The 23566-nt window shown below is 42.0% G+C and overlaps 2 protein-coding genes across 3 annotated transcripts; both read left to right on the forward strand.

Moving 5' to 3' along the window:
• The first annotated feature begins 3140 nt into the window (after positions 1 to 3140).
• LOC130405157 (phosphoglycerate mutase 1) lies at positions 3141 to 6766 on the forward strand. The gene is made up of 4 exons (XM_056610159.1): positions 3141 to 3408; positions 3676 to 3950; positions 4851 to 5031; positions 5987 to 6766. The coding sequence occupies exons 1-4, from the start codon at positions 3270 to 3272 to the stop codon at positions 6154 to 6156; spliced, it is 765 nt and encodes a 254-aa protein (XP_056466134.1). The 5' UTR covers positions 3141 to 3269; the 3' UTR covers positions 6157 to 6766.
• A 1735-nt stretch (positions 6767 to 8501) lies between these two features.
• On the forward strand, positions 8502 to 23250 carry slf2 (SMC5-SMC6 complex localization factor 2). Of its 2 annotated transcripts, none has more exons than XM_056610140.1 (20): positions 8502 to 8682; positions 9173 to 9207; positions 10580 to 10803; positions 10935 to 10998; positions 11361 to 12886; positions 13075 to 13163; positions 13283 to 13393; positions 13602 to 13769; positions 14511 to 14613; positions 16778 to 16865; positions 17153 to 17294; positions 17399 to 17486; positions 17793 to 17969; positions 18494 to 18588; positions 18716 to 18803; positions 19118 to 19207; positions 19717 to 19794; positions 20178 to 20264; positions 21355 to 21423; positions 21948 to 23250. In XM_056610140.1, the coding sequence occupies exons 1-20, from the start codon at positions 8657 to 8659 to the stop codon at positions 22221 to 22223; spliced, it is 3624 nt and encodes a 1207-aa protein (XP_056466115.1). In that variant the 5' UTR covers positions 8502 to 8656; the 3' UTR covers positions 22224 to 23250. The 2 variants fall into 2 exon arrangements, with proteins under 2 accessions (XP_056466115.1, XP_056466116.1); XM_056610141.1 differs by having other exon boundaries at positions 8504 to 8682; positions 11361 to 12877; positions 21948 to 23249.
• The last annotated feature ends 316 nt before the right edge of the window (positions 23251 to 23566 follow it).

Raw genomic sequence — 23566 nt, forward strand, 5'->3', positions numbered from 1 at the left:
AGTTCCTATTTTGTAGGTAGGATCTGAACCAATTTAAGACTGTGCCTGAAAGCCCCACCCAGTTTTCTAACCTGTCCAAAAGTATTGTATGGTCTACAGTGTCGAATGCAGCACTGAGGTCTAGTAGCATTAGTATTGAGGTTTTGCCAGTGTGTGTTAAGACGGATGTCGTTTACAACTTTAATGAGGGCGGTCTCAGTGCTGTGCAGGGGTCGAAATCCTGATTGGAAGGTGTCATAACAACCAGTTGATGCCAGGAAGTGATTAAGTTGCTGGAGGACAACTTTCTCAATGATTTTACTTATGAAGGGCAGATTTGATATTGGTCTGTAGTTGTTAATAATAGAGACAGACAGACAGACAGACAGACAGACAGACAGACAGACAGACAGACAGACAGACAGACAGACAGACAGACAGACAGACAGACAGACAGACAGACAGACAGACAGACAGACAGACAGAGACATATTAAGACAGACAGACAGACAGACAGACAGACAGACAGACAGACAGACAGACAGACAGACAGACAGACAGACAGACAGACAGACAGACAGACAGACAGGCAGACAGACAGACAGACAGACAGACGGAAAGCCACAGAGCGAGAGACAGACAAGAGAAAGAGACAAGACCAAGACATACAGAGAAATCTTTAAATGTCATAAACATATGCCACATTGTGATACTGTGTATATTACAGTTCATACAGTATCACATTCAAATGACATAAAGTATCGCTACAAGTTATTCAAAAGTAGCAGCAGTAGTTACCTTCGGGGGCAGACCTATTCTGTGGAAACGCTGGCCGACCTTGGGCACTTTCTCCAAGGCTAGCTTCTTGCCGCGAGACTTCACTCGGTCTATTGCATTGTAGTTGAATGTGTCGCTCCCAAGGTGCACCACCTGCAATGGGCAACAGTAAAATAAATGAAGGATGTGCAGTAGTGTAGAGTAGATGATGAGAAGCTTGTAGGATTTATTTAGTCCATACAAACTTGTTCCTGTTTGTTTCACCTTGGTTTTGGGCACTACGTTCAGATCAAGTTTTTGATCCACCAGACTGGCACCGGCCTCTGAAAGGTAGCCCTGGTTGAGGACCAGACAGTCTCGGCCAAAGCAGCACGGACAACACAACTTCTGGAGCCATTTGGTCCACTTGGGGTTCAACTGGCCGTAGGGCTCTTCGTTCTTCGGCTTGAAGACGCCAATTATCTTCTGCAAGCATTAAAAGACAAACTATGATTATGTGAATAGGCCGCACTTCTTTCAAACATGTAATTGAAAACAGAGACTACGGTGTAAATTGGAAGGAATGCCATTTATATACACACGCACACTTGTGTATTCTCAGTTTGTACCAGGACATTCAATAAAAAGGGTTTGGTGAACACACGTATCCTCCACCTTCCATGTTGCCATCAAAGGAGTCAATTCATGGACTAAACAGATGATTTCTGCTTCTACTGGACTTGTTTCGCAACTTATTTATGTCAATTAGATTATCTTAAGTTATCTCACATGATCCCTTGTGATGGAGACTTATCGAGTCAGGACCACGGTTACGACACAGACCATCAGTCCAAGTTAAGGGTTTGTACATTTGGTGCTTTCCAATAGCTGTATGTTAATTGATTTGATAGAAATGTAAGATATTTGAAGTCAGAATGCATTGCAGAATACTTCTTATCAAAGAACCCAGGAAACATTGACTTATCTCAAGACACATTTTATACAACATTTGCCTTCAAATAGCATGACTTCGTTGACGGTGACTTTGCCACACAAAAAAATAAATATAAAAGTACATTGGATTTCAAAGGGTAGACTACCTTTTTAGCAGGGCTGTTGAGGATCATAGATACAGATTTTAACTTGGTTTTACAGCTGCAGCAATGTTAGTAATTTGCACATAGGCTGTCACTATGTGATAATATGATAAGCCTGAAACCGTTAACAAATGTGGTCCCGCAGATAAATGAACAACATTAGGGATATGACACCAATTCTGAAAATTCATCCCATCCTTGTAACAAAAAGCAAAGCAAAACAAAACAAGCAAACAATAATTGAGGTTTCTTATATTCTCACCCCTTGAGGATCTTTAACGAAGTAACTGCCGCTGGATCCCTGGTAGATTCTCTCCGGGAAGATCCCCTCGTCGATGGCTTGTTCTGCTTTCCTCACAATTTCCCTGAACTCCGGATCGTCAGAGAAATCATTCCTGTGAGGGTCCCGTAAGGAGTTCGCCCTGTTTCGGTCCAGAAGAGGCTGACGCTCAAAACTGCGACCCGGGATTTCAGCAGGTACACGAATGACAGATCCCGGTGTGGCGATCGCTCCAAAACCGCCACCACGAGGATTGGCTTCGCTACAATAATCTGTATCCAGTGAATCTTGAAACGAAGGAACTAGCGGACTTGTTTCATCCATGCCCAAACGGGTTGGGAGACGATGCTTATTCCGATTGGCAAATTGTTTAAAGGGAGCATACACAGCAGTGTGATGTCAGTCTCATACAAACGCGACTCCTTGTATCTTCCGCATACAGACCCCACCTACTGGCCACACCGGTCTGTTATTGGCTAAAGTTTACGTCTAGGCATTGACGCGTTGTTTAATAGGTGCACATTTTAGCGCTGCTGCTTTGACAATGTGACAGTTCCTTATTTCTGAGAGTAGGCCTATGGCCACCACAAACAAAATAGTGTATGCTACCTGGGTATATTTCGATTTTGTACTTTCACCATTGTTTAACTATTTTTATTGTATCTTATTATGCATGGGTTGGAAGATATATGTATATGATTTGTCAATGTTTATCATATAATATACAGTTAATCAATCAATCATCACACATGCACGCACGCGCACACACACACACACACGCACAACCGCCCTCACTCACACACGCACACATACACCCACACACCCACACACACGTACACGCACACACACACACGCATTCCACATTAGCAATAATTTTAAGGAAGGTGGATCAAATATGTTTTTGTAATAAAGTGACCCTGTCCACTGTGCACGAGCAGGCCACGCCGCGAGCTGTCAGCGGCAAGGTCGACGACGCCCACCTCTGTTATTGGACGACGTTGAATACATAATAGGGATAGAACAACCAATCCAAACCCGGGTTTACAGTAAAATTGAATCAACTTGCACCAGAAGCTGTGACTGTTCTAGCTGCACGTCTGCTCATTCATCGCCACTGCTCTAAACCCTTGTCTGCTTTGTCCAGTAAATCTAGGTAAATGGCTGTATACAAACTGGTTTTGATTCGTCACGGAGAGAGTATTTGGAACGACGAGAATCGTTTCAGTGGGTGGTTTGACGCAGATCTGAGCAAAGCTGGAGAACATGAGGCAAGAAGAGGTGGACAAGCACTTAAAGGTATTCATTGATTCTAATTGTATTTATACTCAAGTGTGTGTGTGTGTGTGTGTGTGTGTGTGTGTGTGTGTGTGTGTGTGTGTGTGTGTGTGTGTGTGTGTGTGTGTGTGTGTGTGTGTGTGTGTGGGTATGTGTGTCTGGGTATGTGTGTCTGGGTATGTGTGTCTTTGTGTGTGTGTGCGAAACAGTCGTTCATATTTCATTCTTCATTTTGGCTTATTAGAAGTTCCACAGTCATCTAAACTGACTGACCCGCTCCTGCTACAGACGCCGGCTATGAGTTTGACATCTGCTACACCTCCGTGCTGAAGAGGGCCATCCGCACCTTATGGACGGTGTTGGACAGCATTGACCAGATGTGGGTTCCTGTGCACCGAACGTGGCGGCTCAACGAACGCCACTACGGGGGTCTCACGGGGCTGAACAAGTCAGAGACCGCCGCCAAGCACGGCGAAGCCCAGGTGAAGGTATGGAGGCGCTCCTTCGACATCCCTCCTCCGACAATGGATCCGGGCCACGACTTCTATGCTGTCATCAGCAAGGTAACTGCTCCGTCACACGACCTCTCTCAATTGGGGGTATGCTCAGAGGAGTTACTCAAGGAGAAATCCATTCAGACGTTTGATAATCTGTCAAATTGACGTTGTTGTCGTTGGTTGCTTGTGTTGCTTGTGTTAAAATAAGAGGCAGCTAAGGGATAAGAACTGGGTCTTTCATGTGTTTTATTACCCGACCAAGGTTGCCGTTTTATCAATTGCTATGTCTGTGCTCTTATCGTGTGCAGCAATAGCAAAACCATTCAAATTACGTAAAATTAATCTTAACATCAGGAAAATTTACTTAACCCTGCCTGTGAAAACCAACACGCATCCTTGGCTTTTCCTCATGCAATATACTTTCTCTAGATCTGTGCTTATTTCTATCTATGACTGACAAATGTATCATAAGGCTTTTTAGGAGTCAAAGTTCAGTCACTGTCGGATTGGATAGATCAAAGGTCTGTCTGTATTGATAGACCCGTAGGGAAGCAATGTAGAGTCCTTAGATCAGGAGTGCATGCTATTGACCAGTTTGAGCTGAGGTGGTGTCATAATGTGGACAATTATTAACCTTTTAGAGCGTAGGCTCTTTGGATTCTGCCCACACATAGATATAGCACAAATGCAGCAAAGAAACATGCATTGATCTATAATGCAATCTTTTTTCAAAATCACAAAGATGGTCTTGTGCTTATTACAATATAATGTGTTTTGCTTACACATTATAGATTTTGCCATTCTGAAACGTACACACTACAAAAATTGTTACTTATACAAGTGTTATTTCCTTAAAATAAGCTAGCTAAGAAAACTCCAACATTTTAGGTTATGTCTTTGTCAGTTGATACTTCTCGCTTTGTTTTAAGCGCCAATGTGTGTCTATATTTGTATTATGTTTGGTAGGATCGTCGCTATGCTGACCTGAGTGCAGACCAGCTTCCTTCATGTGAGAGCCTTAAGGACACCATTGCGAGGGCACTTCCCTTCTGGAATGAGGAAATTGCACCACAGATCAAAAAGGGCAAGAGGGTCCTCATTGCTGCCCATGGCAACAGCCTAAGGGGAATCGTCAAACACCTGGAAGGTAACCAAATGAGGAATCTATTGTCCTATATATCTAGAGGTTTGTCCCAAAAAGTTCAAAATGCTTATTTGATAAGGCCCCACTTTGCTCTTTGTAACTAACTCAAAATAAACATAAAGTTACCAATATGGACCGGTTCTTAAATATATTGTGGCAGGGAGGAGGGAGGGGAGTGGCAGGTCTGGCAACCTGCTGGCTCCGACCCCAAGCCTCACATTGACTCCCTCACTTTAACCATGCAAGCCTGCGGATCATTACGCAGGGGTGTTTGGGCTTAAAAGAGCTAGCAAACGACAGACAAGGGGAGTAAGGGAAGCTATAGGGCTAGCAAAGGACAGGCATGATCTGTGTGGTCGCCTGGAAGCACGGTACGGTCTAAGAGAAAGAGATGGCTAGAAAGTGTTGGACTGTATCCTAGAAGAGGTGGATGACCCTTATCCCACCCGGGGGGTTTTGGTTCCTATGTAAATAAACCATCACTTTGAACTGCTCGCTCTGTGTTGTGTCGTTTTATCTGTCCAACTTGGTGGCGTGGAAACCCCACACCCACTGGCCTGCTACAATATGAACATAATTTACCCCAGCTTACAGCCATACATACAGTATCCTTTATTTTTAAAGTTTTTTTTTGGTTTCACTATCTCTTTGCTTGCTTTTCCACACTCAGGACACTGTAAGGAAAATGTGCTGCTCCACCTTTCAATTTGCAGCTCTCCCCTTGACAAATAATTGTGTGAAAAAAGCGTGAATTTCAGTTCGCAAAAATAAATAGAATCATAGGGTTTTAACGGAGCAAAGCATGCAGGATGTACATGTCAGGACTGGAATTATCTGATTATTTTCTGTCCATTGTCTGTTCACTACATCGAAGTGCTTTGAGTTTGAGTGAACCAATTAACCAATGTTAATGCAATAATACAATTCCCTGACTGTGGTCATTTCACCTGTCACTCAGGCATGTCAGAGGAGGCCATCATGGAGCTGAACCTTCCCACCGGCATCCCCATCCTCTACGAGCTTGACAAGAACCTGAAGCCTGTGAAGCCCATGCAGTTCCTGGGAGACAAAGAGACTGTGAGGAAGGCCATGGAGGCGGTGGCTGCCCAGGGGAAAGCAAAGAAGTAAAAAGCATAGGGATAGGTGCTAATCCTTTCTGTGGTCTACAGTGTAGAGGCTGAACACCAACCACATGTTTACAGATCACCGGTTTTGGCAGGAAGATGGCATTGGTGTGAATAAGGGTTGGATACAGAGAGGGACAGCTAGCATGATGGGGTGATCGTGATTCAGGCTAATGAATTCTATCTTCTTAAGTAATTTTATTTTCTCAGGTGACAGGGGACCTTACAAAAAGTTTGATGATACATTTCATACAAATAGTGTCAGAAAATGTAGTTACATTTTTGTCTGACTGGCAGTAATACTTTGCACTATCAAACACTAGTTTATGGTTAACTCTTGATGCAATTGAGTATTGCCATCTACACTCATTGCTATCTCTGATCTTACAATCAATGAGGTGTCTTGCTATATCTATGTGTTCTTGAATTGATGTGTGATATGTCTTTCTATCTTGTATTAATCACAAACTGGTATTTTTATTGAGTAAAATATATATTTCAATGTAGCAAGGCATGTTCAGTGCATTGAGAATTGTTGTATCCCCCAACTATTTGGATTTTCCTAATAAATGTATGGTTTTGAACACATGTCAACATTTACATTTTTCTAACTTGTTTTATGATTTGCATGACATGAATCGACCATTACTGTTTCCCCTTGGTTAGATAAATGGTTTCCTCGTTGAAAACAGCATATTTTACTTTTATTCTCCTTGTGTTAGGTTTTCCATTTATTCTAAATACACACGAATATATTTTATAGATTTTTATATTTTGTATACCTTTTCACCATGCTATTATTTTCACACCACAAGATGGAGCGAATATAATTCAATTTCTAGGGTAACATTTAAAGGCCCACTATGCAACTTCGGGCATTTCTTCGCTGTTTTCTTGGTCTTGGCACGCACATTTCTCTACACAGCGCCCCCTACAGCTTCGTAGTAGATATTTTACAACACTGTCGTAATATCTCGTTGACGACCCTTCCCCATGCACTTCTACGCGAGCCATGTGCATTTGTTTTAAAAAGAAGCCGGCGAATGCGTGGAGCCATGTCCGAAGTAGATGTTCATAAAGTGTAGGCAAGGTTAGTGATGGGCAAATGAAGCTTTTATAAAGCATTGAACCAGTTGAGCCACTGTTTCGAAAATGGGTTCATTACTCGAGGCTTCAGTGACCTCTGCTGGCGAAGTTCGAGGCTGCAGTGGATTCAACGTATCCCTGCTTTGAAAACTATTTGACGCACAAACACACAAACCCAAATACTTAATAGCATGATCTTTTCACGAATAAAGATTGATCTAAATACAGATGTCTAAATTGTTCTTAAAGGGATATGCCTAGCCTTCTGTCCAGATAGGCTAACTGATGTAGGCTAGGATATAATTGAAACAGCATATTAAAACTTTCCCCCCAGGATTGGGATTCGAACCCGGATCCTCCACTCCACAGTCAGTGTGTTATCCCCTTGTCTACTCTGATCGAAATTTTACGTTGTTCTATTACATACATACCCTACTATGCACAACTCCCGTAAACGATTGTTGCATCGATTGTGTTTTTTTTTCATTAAATAATTAGGCGGTGACCAGCTGGCTTCAGGCAAGGTTGGTTGGGTGTGCTTGAGTAACTCTAGGGGGTGATTATGTGGGATGGGGTTAGATTTGTATTGAGGTAGGCTGCCTTATGGATTGAGTAGGTTTCTTTTTTTTTGCTCAAAGCTTCTCCACCGAGCCGCGGACCAGTCAAGTGATTCATTCAGGCAACGAACCAGTTGCTGGTTCGGATGTCATATGTCACGTGGTTTTATTATGATACATTTACGAATAAGATACATCTTATCAAAATACAGATGTCTAAATTGTTCTTAAAAGGATAGACCAGCCTATGTCCAAATAGGCTAGTAGACTAGGATATTGAAACAGCATTTTATAAAAACCTATAACATATTGACTTATTCTTATTCTATTCATTCGCTTTTAAATGTTTTATTCATTCGCTTTTCTAATAGGCCTATGTATTGTATTTCAATCTTGCCCCAGTAAAGCAACTAAAATTGCCATGCCCTATTCTTCGTACCGAGATTAGAACCCCGGTCTTTTGCACCAGAGTCAGTGTGTTATTCCCTACCCTAATCTTGTTGACGCAACACTTGTTTTATTACATAAATACTCTTCGCAACTCCCGTACACGGTTGTTGCTCCGATTGTGTGTTGTTATTTTCTTTTTTTCATTAAATAATTAGGCGGTGACCTGGCTTCGGGCAAGGATGTTGGGTTTGCTTGAGTTAGACACTCAAAGATTTTGTATTGGGGTAGGCTGCCATGGTTTCGGTTTTGATTGATCTGAACTGCATTTACCACAATGCATTGCGCTGGACCTTAGCAGGAGAGCCAGCAACATGCACCAGGCGGGAGAAGGGTCCGAACTATACTGAACATCTTCCTGGACTTACCTACATATGGGGAATTATAACTGTCTATGTCTTCTGCAACATAAACATGTCCGAAAATCAAGGGAACCCACGGTAAAACATAGGCTTTATTTGCTTCACACATAAGGATTATAGTCACTTCAGTAAGCTAGGTCATGGTACATTACTATTATTTCCTTATAGAACCTACAAGCTAGCTTAGCCGACTGCTCCTAAGTGTATGTTTCGATATTACGATATCGACGATGGCCCTTGGTTAGTACATTAAAGGAAGCTCATGATACTGTTCAACTACACTAAGTATAGGATAATATAATCTATGAATTCTGTGGCTAGCATTTCCGGAGTTTTCTGCTTGGACCTTACACACTTGCATCGTTGCTGGCTAACATTTATCAGCATACTTTGGTGATTAATTTCAGTAACGTCAATGTGATGAATACTATATTAGTTTTCCCTCTTGTTTTTAAACGTCATCCACGAATTCGTATAAGAATATAATTTATGAGGTATACATGTAATGTCTGTTTTTTTTATAGCTCGTCACAAGGCAATAAACATTTATGTTTCTAAACTTTTACAGAACCATGTCAGAGTACTACTCGCCAACGGGTAAAGGTAGGTCAAACATTAGGATTTAGGTGATATGGACCTTATTCACATTGCGGAGGTGCTACAAACATGACAAGATGCTATACACAAGGTGCCTAGGCTTTAGCCTTGTTGTGATCTGTGTGCTTATTTATTGAGAAAGATGATCGTATGACTTGGGTGTATCTACTGCTGTAGAAGGCTAAGATGCACAACAAATAATTTAATATTCCAGGAGAGATAGCTTCGGTTTTTTTCTCTAATCACCATTGTGGTCTGTTTTTATTTTTCTGTCTAAACGACAGTTTTAATCACACTAGTCTTTGCTATTGCTTGTTTGGCTCATGGTGATATCAATTTGATCAGAAGCTTGTGCAGTTTAGTCCTGCAAGTGTAAGCACATCCTGTGCACAGAGGATACGGAACAGAATAAGATCCTTGCCTTTTATTAGCCTCTTGAGCAATACTAGTTGAAGTACCAACTTCCCCTAGTTTTCAGTAAACGTGTCTGCTTTGTGTGGATCTGTCTTCACGTCCCCTGTTTTCAGTCTAGAGGTGTGTATAAATATTCAAATGTTTTTTAAATAGTTATTTCGTTTGTATGTGTTCAACTTTTTTGACCCTTTGTGCAGGGACCACTGTAAATTGTTCAATTTTAACAGTTTGAAGCTTAGGTTATAGTCACATACTACTACATAGGTGATTCAAAGATGCTTGGGTCAGAAGGCAGCTTTTAACTCAGATTTAGCACCACAGCTTGTATTTAGTGTCAACAAATATGTTTCTTCACAAAGCCATGTAAGCCATGCAAACAAGAATAGCCACGCAAATATAAATGACTAATGAGAAGAAGCAGGCCTTATGTCTCAGTAAAATAATAATACACTGACTAATTTTTGAATGATAAACTCTACCAACTTGGTTTGAATCATGTAAAAATAACTGGGCCTTATCTTTCTGCCCAGGCCCTTATCTCTCTGTTTCTGTGAAACCCGGGGAAGTTGACCACTTTTAAACCACTCGTTCTGCAGAAAAATCTCCTCTGTCTTATTTTACGCAGACTCTAGATCTACTTCTTGCTACTTCTTACTACTTATGCTTCTTATTGGTCTTCTTGTAAACAAAGTTTACTTCATCTTCCCATATTTGCATGGCTAGGATTTTTTGCATGGCTTCGAGGGGTCACTTATCTGCAAGCTGTGGTGCCCAGCACTTGCTAGTTAGAAATCAGAAGAGGGTTTATTTCATATCCGCAATGTCTACCATTATGCTAGTCCAGATCATGTTATACTATGTTATCTGGTCAATTTTTGAAACTTTTTGTTTGGATTTGGATAAGGAAATTCCAAAAAGGAATCCCTGGTTATTTTTTTAAAATTATTATTTGTATGTATTTCAGTGAAGGACTATCTGGGTTGTCCAATGCAGCAGTACTCTCCCTCCCAGCTACCCTATTTCCAGGAGTCCCCCATGAAACCCTCTCAGGTTCAAAACCGCCTCTCATTATCAGTACAAAAGAGGATGTCGCCTCGGCAAAGCCATAAGTCTCTTACCCCAGCCAACACTCGAACTATAGATTCACTCTCCTCTCCAAAAGTGGCCAAACCAGCGGAAAATTTTCAGGTAAAGATCTCAGCCGGTATTTCATCAGGTTCTTAACTTGTACTGTATACATAGTTTCCAATAAGAACAGTCTTTCTAACTGACGACCGGCAATATTATTCAATGTTCACAACTTTCCTTTCCTTTGCTAGAACAATGCTTTCCGAGTACAGAAACAAACTGCACAAACTTCTTCAAGTTTGAAGTTACATCCCGGTAAGATTATCTCACGTGATCGCTCCAAAAATATATCTTCATTTGACTGTAATCCCTTACCCCCTGAGTAGAAATCACATGATGGCACATGACTTTCCTCAGTCTTCTATTTGCTCATTTGCATAAAATCATTGTGTAAGAAGGTGTCCCAAGTTTTGGTATATATGTGTATATATATATATGTTTTATTCTTTCTTGAAATTTTATATCTTTCTTTCTGCCGTTTATATCTAAGGGTTTTACTGTACTTCATCAACAAATAATACCTCTTACTTAAATGCTAGATTATTCTCAGGAAAGCAATTGCTGGTAAAAATCAATAACTGACCAAATAAACGGTGTCCGTTGTATCTTTTCTCCAGCTCGGAGCAACTGTTCGTTACTGAAGAGGTGCAGTGACTCTGAAGTAATCGACAGCAGCCTGAAAAAACCATGCCTCCAAAATTCAATACCAGGCCCAGTTCAGAACCCAAAATGCGTCGCTAGCCAATCCCAGTGCCTGTCAGCGTTGTCAAGCTCCTCGCCAAGCGCCTTGATAAGGTTGGAGCTGTCACCGGAGAAAACAAACACGAATCTCGCCAAAGAAGCGGCTAGTAGCCCGTCGGTACACTCGATGATGCTGCCGCAATTGAACCCCCCATCGTCGCCTGACTCTGATATTATGCCTCCGTCCAATTCGCCCGGGTTCCCAGGGGTGAGGAAAGCCCACATGGTGAAAGTCACAGAGGATTATGTGTATTTACGTTCCCCAATCAAATCTTCTTTTGAACAACGCTTGAGGATGCTGATACAGACAAAGAAAAGAGAAGGTGTCAGAAGCCCATGTCATCGGCTTCAACGGGAGAACAACAGCGCAACTGTGCAGGACAGCAGCATCAACAGTAGTGGCCGTCTGGAAAGCCACCAGATAGGCTGTTCTCAGCAAACTATCCCCCCACAGGTAAAGCTGCCCTGTAAGGATGAGAAATCAGGAGAAAGTACCACAGAGGAGATTGGTGACGAGTGTAGGGCTCCAAAACAAACCTCCAAATCCACTTCTACTGGGCCACTGGGCGGTAACACGGGGCAAAATAAATCCATGAGCAGGAGAGCCTCTGTAATACCTGATGACATAGCTGACCTTTTCACCCCCGACCCCTTGATCTACGTCTCAAACCCTAAGCATAAAGCAGTAGTACTATCCACGGCAGAGCAGGAAAAACTGGGCCCCAACTCCACGGAGGGTGACTGTGTTCCAGACTCGGCGGAAGCCGCCTCCTGTACCCCCTCAGCTGAATCTCCTTCTCAGCAAAAACAGCATTCCACTGGCACAAATTGTGCACGTCTAACTGCCTCTGTCAATGTGAAGGATGCCAAATATACGTCTTGCCCTAAACTACCCATACTCGTTATTCAATTGGAAAGGTTGAATATGGATTTGCCCCTCAACTCAATATCACTAGCAGGTGGACTAAAACTCCCAGTTTCTTTACCGAATAAGCAGCTCAATAAACACAACAGTGAACCGGTGGAGGTGCATAAAACTCCTCTCAACCCAGAGAATCGGACATCAGCCACGGGGGACGCGTTACCCGCAGTGGAGGGTTCTTCTTCCAAAGACCCTTCGTCCTCCGCACGTCCGTCCACAAAGGAAGACGCCGATCATGGTGGGACGATAGTGGTCAAAGACGACGAGGAACCGGGCTTTGACCTCTTCTTCGGAGTGGATCCAGATGAAGCACAGAGCAGTGAAGAGGAGCCGATTCCCACCATGAAGGAGATGCTGCAGATCGTGGCTGAACAGCCGGACATGCCGGAGAATAAGGCCTTACCGGAGCCCCCCAGTCCCATCTACGCACCTACGCCATCTACGCAGCTACGCACCATCCCCAGCAGAATGGTTTGCTGGGTCATTTAAGCATCCTATTTGTTTGAAACTTATAGAAACAGTAGTATTGAAAGTGTTGAACTTTTGTTTTGTCAGTAGATTATTGGTTCTAAATAGACAAAATTATAGTAGTAAACTCTAGACCCTGGCGACAAAAAAGCATCAACAACATGTAGGTTTAATGACCCTTTGCTTTTTTTTTTTTTCAGCGTCGTCGGGCACTTAAGTCCACCTCCAAAGCACTTGGCTGCAGAAACAACCTGGACCAGATGCTGTTGGATATCCGCAGCATTAAGAGGTACCCTAGTCGGATCTTGCTCCCATTGAGCACCAGCCAACTACGCAATGTGGACCATGATGGCGGGAAATGTTGTCCACCGGTTTTTGTTCCCCCCCCCCCCCCCCCCCCCCCATCAGATCTAAAGACCAGGAGACGGTGCTGCTCTCCTGCATAGACGACGACTTGAGGAAAGCTGAGTATGGGGAGGACGAGGAGGCCTATTATGGGGCCATCCCGTCTGATCAGCAGTGAGTGAGAAGGATACCTTTGACGCGTTTGTCTTTTGCATGACACATTTTTACTTGCATACATACATTTGTTTGATTGATTGACTTTGGTTTCCCTGCCTTGTTACTGTGTTGATACCGAAGTGTAATGCTTTTATTTTCGATTCTTGTATTATTTTTTGTTTCTTTATTATTATCACTCATGCCTCCTGATCTCTTTGTCCTCCAGGGAATTCGTGCAGCGGTTCCCGGTGGTGTCCAGCAGCATCAAGGATGTCCACCCTGGAGAGGTGGTGTTCGACCTGGACACTTGTGGACGCCTCTTCAGCCAGCACACACTGCAACTCAGACACTGCAAGAGCGACCCTCAGGGAACCACGCAGAAGACCCTTCTCTGGTGAGCAGAAGCGTTTGTGTGTCAGTGGTATTTGTTGATTAGTGGACATTTTTATCCAAGGCACCATACATTGAATACATATCCATTTCATCATGGAGCAGTTGGGGGGGTTACACATCTTGCTGAAGGAAACCTTCAGGTAGACCGCAAGCATTGAGGTTCGAACAAACAACCATGCAGCCAGGTGTCAAGCACTAACTAACCGCTAGAGTACTGGACTATACTGCTCCCAGATATTACACATTAATATAAGGCTTGTGACCCCACAGGCGATAATCGCCTTTTTTTATGGAAGCCTAAGAGCATTTGAAGATTATGTTGGTAGTAATAGCATATATGGTCCTATTTGAGTAAATTATCATGGAATGATTTTTCATAATGGTAAGACATTGTTCTGTTGGAGGTTTCAATATTCTACATTGATTTTGGATTTGAACTTACTAAAACGTTCTTGAGTCTTCTTAAAATGAGGGAGTATCGCCAGGAAAAACTCCCATGATGCATTCTGATGTACAAGCCTTATTGGAAATTCTCCATTCATCAATGGTGGATAACAAATGAACGGTACTAACTTTCTACAAAGACAACGATGATCGTTCTCTTTGTTTGTTTGAGAGAGCGGATTGCGTCATTCTCAAAGATAGACTATAGTTTATGATGATTAGGGTTCAAATCTCAACAATGGTTCTAATGTTGGTGCTCCATGGTTACGTGGTCTCTCTCTTGCCCTGCTCTCTGAAGGTCAAGCCCCGCTCAGCTGAATTTACATATCCGCATCGGCATGTTTCAGGACGCATTCGACTTCTCCCCCTGCCCGCCAAAGGTCACACGATTCCTGTTCAAGGTAAGATCTGGTGCGCCCGTCCCACCCGTCTTGGAAAGCCTGGATTTTTTTTAATGTTGTTTCATCGGAAACATATGAACATTTCTCAAATCTCATGGAAAAGAGCTTGAACATTGAGCTACAAAATATATATTATGTTTGTGTGGGCTATATTCAGTCACCATATTCTATATTCAGTTGTCTTCCAAAGGTAAGGAGCTCGCTTGCAATGTTTTTTGAGGGGATACTGGTTTGAGATATAAGATATTATAACGAAATATACGTGACAGAATGAAACACAACTTAACATTAGGGAACACATTTGTAAGCTTTCGTCTGAATCTTTTTTTTGCAGGTCGAGGTGTCTTTCACACCTATTGCAATCACGTTAGCATGATAGCTAATGCTATCGTGCTAACGTAATTGCCAGTTGCTAACGTGAGTCCTCTCAGGCTAAAGTGCCTTAGTCAAAAAAAAGGCTGGCATATAAAGTACCGGTAGTCTTTTTGCATACCCCACTGCACTATGGTTCTTTCCAGCTTTCACCAGATAACCAAAATTATTTGGGATGATTATTTGATTTGATATTCTTGACATTGACTGATTGTACGTCAAAGGTTATTATAACGCTTACTGCGAATTGGTTCAGAGATTTCATTGATAAAAAAGAGATTGTGGTATCATGCTACTCATTCAAAAGATGAGGGTAACCGCTACTGACATTTTATGCAATGAAATATTAACCTCTGTGAGCTAGGGCTGGGCGATATGACGATATCATACCGTGGACGATATGAAAGTGTCTACCGGGAGAGATTTGGCCATATCGTTTATACCGAGAGAGAAAAAAAAAAAAAAAAAAATTATATTGCACCGCACTGACTGAAGCAAGGCAGGTGTGAGACTCACCTGTTAACTTGAAAAAAAATCTCATTTGTATTGAAGAAACAGTTCTATTTTTACCACCAGCTATTTGCACAGCACATAACTTTATTTTATAAGTGTATAATTAGTATTTAAAATATTTGTGTGATGCTGTGATTTTTATTTTATATTACACTGCACTGACTGACAGCCAGGCAGGTGTGAAGCACACCTTTAAATTTTTTTTTTATTTGTATTGAAAAAACAGTTCAATGTTTACAAGTAGGGGTGCAACGGATCAAAAAACTCACTGTTCGGATCGTTCCTCGGATCAAGAGTCAAGGATCGGATCATTTTTCGGATCAGCAAAAAAAATAAAAAAAATAGCGTTTGTGATTGCTTTAGCCCGGTCTGATTGTGGAAGAAGGGGCTGCTTAAATGCCGCGGTGATGAGCGGTTGTTGAGCCGCTTTCGGTTTCACTCCTGTCAGTGAAACACCGGGGTGATGTCGCTGTAAATGCGTGGCCATGCTCGATGTGTTTTTCTTTATGTTGGCAATAGCTATGTCAGCTACGTGTTACGTCTGTGTGGTAACCTAGGCGACAGGTTTGTGTGGCAGCGCGAGTATGGAAACAGACGTAGCACTGGAGGCAGCAGTTATCGTTACAGTAGTCACCGAAGTCTAGCCTACTTTTATTTTCCATGCCCACTGTTCTTCATGTTGTACGCTGAGGACAATAAATCACAACGAGCCATAGGACTGTTTGCTTATTGAAAAGGGAACTGTTGCAGACTTTTACCCAGAGCGTGTTAAGTAGCTCTGTCCCTGGAACTAGCAGGAATGGTTACGGCTGTGTGTGGACTGAACATTTTTTTTTCATAAATCAATCCGCGGATCATGCGTGTGCCGAACCGAAATAGATGATCCGAACGGATCACGGATCAATGATGATCCGTTGCACCCCTATTTACAAGATGTTGGCACTATATGACACTGCAGTTAATGACAGATTGTTCGCTACTTACTCCTTTGTAAGCATGGAAATTCAAGTTCAAAATAAAAGAAAAAACTGATCAAATGTGAAGTATGGTTATTTTAAGCCATTTATTATTTTAATTTACTTCAAAAATACCATATCGTGATATATATCCATATCGTGATATAAAATTACTCATATCGTGATATAAGATTTTGTCCATATCGCCCAGCCCTGAGCACAGATAGGCTATATAAAAACGTTCTTAAAAAATACTTGGCTGAAAAGAGTTAGAACCCGGTCTGCTTCTCAAGTTTTAATGTGCCGTATCTCTGTGTTCACAGATGATGTCCGTTCACACTGAGAGAATGATCTCTGATAAGATCCTCCAAGCCCTTTGTGTAATTGCACGCTCTGCTGCTAACCACATTGGTAACTGACTGCATCCTTCACTCACCACTCTGCGTGTGTGTGTGTGTGTGTGTGTGTGTGTGTGTGTGTGTGTGTGTGTGTTATTGTAAAAAAAGAGCAACAGTTTCACGCCCTTCCAGGAACGCTACTTGATTCTTGAATGTCAGCAGATGTGTGAGTGTGATCGTAAAGATAACAAAAGCGGTCCTTGTCAGTGTTTAACAGGTTATTGATGGTAAAAGCTGAAAAAGACAAAGTAAAGCTAAAACCGGATTTTCCATTACAGTGTTTTTGTGTTCATGTTTCAGTGAAGAGCGGTAGCCAGAAATTCGAAGTGTGGGTGCCCAGTGTGGCAGATGTGACGCTGGTCCTGCTAAATATGGGTGCTTCATTTGTCACCCTATTCCCGTTGGAGATGCTTCAACCTCCCTTCAGTGAAGGAGATTTGCTGTGAGTAGCAACCTCAATAATCACATGTCGACCTTATGTCGAAGCTTCACTTGTTTCTTAAAGAAGTGTGTGTTTGTTTGTTTTGTTTGTTTTCTCTTTGAAAGGGCGGACAAAGATATCAGCAGTGGAAGTCCATCCGACCCCAAGAAACGGAGCACTTTCCCCAAGCACAACTACAGCAACGTTTTCAAGGTGAGACATGATGATTTCAGATGTCTGATATAAATAAAATCAACATTAATCAAATAATAATAACCTTTATTTTATCACACTTTTAAAATAAACAAGTTTTACAAAGTGCTCCACACAGAATAGAACGGTGAATAAAAAAAATCCAGAAAGCAGTATGCATGCAAAACAAACACTGAAACATGGCGGTGAAGGCAAGCAGCAGGTGAAGCGCTGCCCTCTAAACACAGAGCAGCGTCTTGGTGTAGACGTCGCCAACCCAAGCCCCTGGCTCACGGCCGTGTCGTGCCCCTCCCCCTCCGCACACAGTACCTGTCGTACTGCATGGACCTGTGCCCGCGGGCCTTCAGTGACCCCGAGCTGCTGCTGCTCCTGGCTGTGAGCTGCCGGCTCGGTCTGGAGGTTCACTTCGCCCTGGAGCCCCACATCGACCTGCGCTGCCTGCAGCGGCACATCCTCAGCAACGTCCGGGACTGGGAGAACATGGTCAGTAGGAGGTCCCCCCCCTCCCCCCGACCGTGAAAGCCTGTAGAGAGAGCCTTCCCAAGCGTTAGGACCCAACTGTCGGATGGACTGTTTTAAAGAAAGTTCACTTCCCCTCAGATCACCTACAGGCCATAGGAGGAACATGGTCACGTCCGCACTGTACCTTTTTGAGACTGGATTTATGTTTTTATTTATAGATTTATTTACTGTGTTTTTCCGCACAAATACTACAAATTTTCCATGCATTTCTTTGTAATTGAGCTTTTACTATACGTTGTTTGTCTGTTGTTTGAGCATTGGTTATTGCTATTTGCATGATCTGTGTATAACCACTATTTTGCGATACAGATAATCTGCTCATCAGCATTTCAATTCACACCCCTATGTCTCCAATGTCTTTGAACGTTAATTCTAATGTGCCGGTATGGTCAATCACAACCAGGAGGTTTGTCTCTCCTCTTCTTGTGACCAACCTTTTAATGGAGGTTAAGCTGCAAGGGTTGATGTTGTTGTTGTGGTTCCAGCTACCCAGAATGTGTCTGGCAGTCACTGAGTTGACGGCCGACCACCATAACATGTGCTGCCTGGTCCAGCTGTTGCCCGATCACGCGCGGGGAAAGTGAGTACCTTGCGTCTTCCATATTTTTCCCACCCACCTCTCTGCTATGACTCCCTCTGCTGTCATCACCAGAGTTATATGATATTGTGGTTCAGGAATAGGTTCAGTGCTCTTGTTTTCTCTTCAGGCAGCTCCGCAGACACTTAAGTGTCTGCATGATTTCCAAACTGTTGGATGGAAGTTGCACCTACAAGCCATCTGTAAAAGAGTTTCAGGTGAGCTCTTGGAGTGTACTGTTGGTTATCTATTTCGTTGCCTGGTCTTAATTCACCTTTTCAGTGTATACATTTATAGATGGATAACGAATGAATATTGACTCGGTAACGTACGTTTGTGTGTGTGTGTGTGTGTGTGTCATACTGTGTTTGTGTATCTCTTACCGTGTGTGTGTGTTGTACCGTGTGTGTGTCGTACTGTGTTTGTGTATCTCTTACCTTGTGTGTGTGTGTGTGTTGTACCGTGTGTGTGTGTGTGTGTGTGTCGTACTGTGTTTGTGTCTCTCTTACCATGTGTGTGTCTCTCGCTGCAGCTGTCCTACCTGCTGCCCTACCTATCCCGTATGAAGCCCTCCAGCCTCCGCAGCCGCATGCTCTCCGACATGGACACGATAGACCAACAGGTCGGCTAGTGCACCTGTTTTACCTTTTATTCCTAGCACCATTTTGCGTATGGCTATTTGTTTCGCTTCTACTCTTGTTTTAATGTCTATCTCTATTTAATTGCCATTACCGTCCTCTAAAATATTTTGGATGTGTAATTGATTGTTTCACAATCTTTGTTGTTAGATGCTAAAATATATGTATTAAGTACTTATGATTTGGATGAATGGCATTTTAAGGATAAGATTGCATTTGTTTTTTTGCCTTAAAAAAAATAAACGAAATTGCCTATACCATCTGTAATGATGCGTAGATTGTACATTAGTATGAGTCCAATTCCCCACGTCTCTCTTGCAAGTCATTAACCTAAATGAGACTTCCTGAATGAATATAGGTTGGATAAATACTTAAATAACAATGGTTCCTCTACATGCATTAGATTGCTTGTGATAGTGTGTGAGGTCACCCTGAGCCTGTGTTTTATTCTAGTGTTTTATTCTAGTCTGATGTAATCAATTTTTTTATTCAGACCTACTACCTCTGCTACAGCCTGCTGACATTGTTCAGTCAAGCATCCAATTATTCGCTTTTCCAACCTTCGCAAAAGGTATGTCTTCACTTCCTCTCACAAAGACAACACTTATGTTTGATGCTAATTTAGGTGAATTAAGAACGTTTTAGCATTATAATTCTTGGTGGATCATTGACTGTCCTGTACTATTTTATTAAAGGAAAACCTTTAGTGATGCGGTGGGATAAATAGTAGAACACAGTAGGGATGATAATAGGTCAAATCTTATATGAAATCATCAAAGTTTGAAAAACGTGGGATATGATGTAAATATTAACTTGCATTGCCCTCTAGGACAAAATATTATGTACTACTTGTTATTGGCAGTTTTGTATTAGAAAGTAACGCCAATGAAACATTCTGGTTGAAATAAGTGGGAGTGTGCAGGACTTCATAAATGATCTTCCTTTGTACCTCAGGAGCAGCTCCTGGAGCTGTGCTATGAACTGGACCGCCACATCAAGCGTGACATGAATGAGAATGACAAGTGTCTGTACCGGAACAGGGTTGGTGTTACGGTTTTTCTCCTCTCGGACCCAGCAGTTCTGCTACGTTTAAAGCAGACCTTCTAGGGAAGCTTGAGCCTCACGGAGCCTGAGCCGGAAAACAGGACGGCAACGGGCGAAGTCACACCTCGTTGCCCGTTTTGTTGTAATATTCTAACAAAGCAAACTCAAATTAAGCTTTCAGAAGTGGATTTTAATGAGTGGATTTCTACAGTCAAAGTGTTAGTTTTTCAGACACTTTTACAGTTAAAGAGATACTTCACCAGTGGGAATATGAAGGTTTTATGAATTAAATAATTCAATGTATTATAAATGTGAAAAAAAAATTGAAATCGGTTCACCCTAGCCTGAAAAAAGGCAGAAAGAGTGTTTTCATGGTCTCTCTGGCTCAAAGTAAGAAAACCTCCAACTACCACAGTGCATTGCGCTCGCTGCCCCGTCCACCTGTCGGTCTCCTGTCCCCCTCATTCCCGTCAGTACGCGAGCTCCCGCCCGTCTCATTCCTTATTGGTGGCCACCAAAAGTGTGTTGTAGTTCTCGGCCCTTCTAGCGGGACAAGAGGTTTCTCCCGAAATGACGTCAAACGCGTCATTTGACGTCATTTCGGGAGAAAATTAGATGAGAAAAAATGGGCCAAGGGGAGACTGGTTTAGACTGATATTTATTTATATATTTATTTATATTACAATAGCGATTTTATAATGATAGAACGCCGGTTCTAAATGGGTGAAGTATCCCTTTAACTGCTGCTAGCGGAGTTTCTGTTTGTCTATTGCAGGCTTGCAGATCCCCGCCTCCAGCAACATATTTGCTATCAGATTGTAGATATTTATCTAAAGTCTTGTGGCACTAAGGTTGTATTAAAAACTAGGTGTTGCCAACAGATTAATTCACACATTGTTGTGGACTATCTTATCCATTTCTCTTCTTAACAGCTCCAATCAAAAAATAAAAACAACAGTTGTTACTTTCCATATTGAAAACATTGTATTGGTGTTCAACTTCGAACATGAGCAAGGCATTGTATGTTCAATGTAAAAACTGGTGTGGTGATGGATGTCCTGATATTAAATGAGTCCTTTCCCTGCAGGTGAATGACCTTGTGGCCAGGATCTACACCACGTGGTTGAAGCTCATTCAAAGGATCCGACCGCTCAACGTACGATCAATTCCCCCTTACATTGTTCACTGGCTTTAGTTTTTCTGTCTCCAAATAATGTGTTGAATTGATCAAATTAATTGGTTTCATTCATTTCACTTAATTGGTTTCATTAGATAAATAAAAATGTTATATTTACAAAGCAGTTGTTAGGAACCGAGGTGTGTAAACATAATCGAATCAATCAGCCAAACTTAAGTTGCATAGCACTTTGAGTGCAAAAGTTAAACACATTGCGTGTAAAGAAACAAAACAAGTGTGCATTGAATCACAAAGATGCATAGTAGAGGTAGAAAAAAAGGGCTTCACACACGCAACTTGATTAGAAGAAAGCTAAACTAAAAGTAAATTTTAAGATGACAATCTTAAAATGGATGGTTTAATACCATTAATAGATTGTGATGTAGTTCACAGTTTGAATGTCCTGTATGAGGTATTGCTGTTCACGGTTGACTCACTGCTGCTGTACACCTGTTGCACTCTAATGCTCATACTGTCAGTAACGCCACCATTCCTCCACCCAGGACCAGCTGTTTGACTTCTGGAAGCCGTCCCCCCAGGAAATGCTGAGCAGCAGCAGCGTTGAAACAAAAGAGATGTCCGAGGAGGAGGAGGAGGAGGAGGAGGGCAGCGATGCCCCGGACCAACCAGGGCTCTCGATAGACAGGGAGGAGGAGGTGGATGAAGACATGGATGAAGGGGAGCCCACTGGTGCCATGGAAAACGACAAAGAACCGGAGCAGATGAAGGGACCAGCGGGAGGAGAGGTGTTCACAGCAGTCGTAATGGAGCATTCTTAGGGAAAAAAAAAAGTGATTTTGTTTTTAGGTGAGGTTCTAGTGAACATTCGGTTGGCACGAGACACTTTGCTCCCACAACTGCCGGCCCAGTGGCACTGAACACAGGAATCTCTGTGTTCAGGGTTTTATCAATAATAATTGCCTTAATCTGTTTTCTATTTGCACTACAGTTTGTATTTGAAATCATTTTCAGTGGTTGTTCGTATGTGCACTTTTGACATTATTCCAAATCTTTGTACATTTTATAGTTTTTTTATGCATTTAATAAGATACTCTTTGGGTATGTCTTGTTATGGAAGTTTTGATTAAAATGTACAATATCATGTTGACCGATGTGTAGTTTGGCTTTATTGACAAGCGAGTATGGAACCTCTCAGATTAAAGTTTCAGGTTTGTCTTTTTTAAAACAGTCAAGAGTGTGAGTGATTTTAAAATTTCAAATGACTTATTAGACAACAGTATTCTGGACGTTCATGATTTTCTCATACATTGTGACTCTTGATGGTGTGACATGCAGGATGATCCTACACTTATCTCACTTGCATGTTTTAACTAATGGTTTTGCTCAGTCCTGTACCTCTTGAAGGACGGCTCATCGCCTGCTTGTTTTACACCTGGTAATCAATTAAATGTACTTTTTAATTCAATCAACCTCTTTAAAAACACTAGAAACAGTAAAAATGAGGAGAAAAGGAGACAAACCGTACGGATGGTGTTCAAATTGAGTATACTGTTCGACCAGAGATTTAACAGCAGTGACAAATCTGAGGAAGGGTGTGTGGGCAGAGAGTGGAGGTGAGGTTGAAGAAGTTATGATGGTGATATGGTAGCAGGATGGTGATCGTGTTATTGACTAAACTGACAGTTAATTGCATAGGCCTGTGACATCTCTCACTTTTTAAAACTAGCAAATATTGTCTAAAAGAACCCGGTAACCATGAATCAGGTGACAGGTTACTGGCCTAACCCTTCCACTTACCCTTCAATAACTGATAGGCCTATTTCTGTTAGACGGGATCTCATCCACACTAATATTCAAAAGTAAGGGAGGCTACAGATAAATCATACTCAATAAATATAATAGGAAGTATGCTTTCATAAACAATAAACCGGCATCATTTTTAATATTCTTTTGATTGACTCAGTATCAAATCACACGTTACAATTAAAATGTACATTTTGGTCAGAGCAAAGATCAAGTAAGATGAGTAAAATATCAGTATCACTCATGAATGCAATTCAGTTTGAAAGACAGAGTCTAAGAGCAATACAATTGCGTTTTGACGGCATTACTTTTAGCAATAGTTTAATTGACTCAGCATCAAATCACACGTTAAAATTAC

Source organism: Gadus chalcogrammus, chromosome 15 (assembly GCF_026213295.1).
Source record: "Gadus chalcogrammus isolate NIFS_2021 chromosome 15, NIFS_Gcha_1.0, whole genome shotgun sequence".
In the NCBI taxonomy this organism is placed as follows: domain Eukaryota; kingdom Metazoa; phylum Chordata; class Actinopteri; order Gadiformes; family Gadidae; genus Gadus; species Gadus chalcogrammus.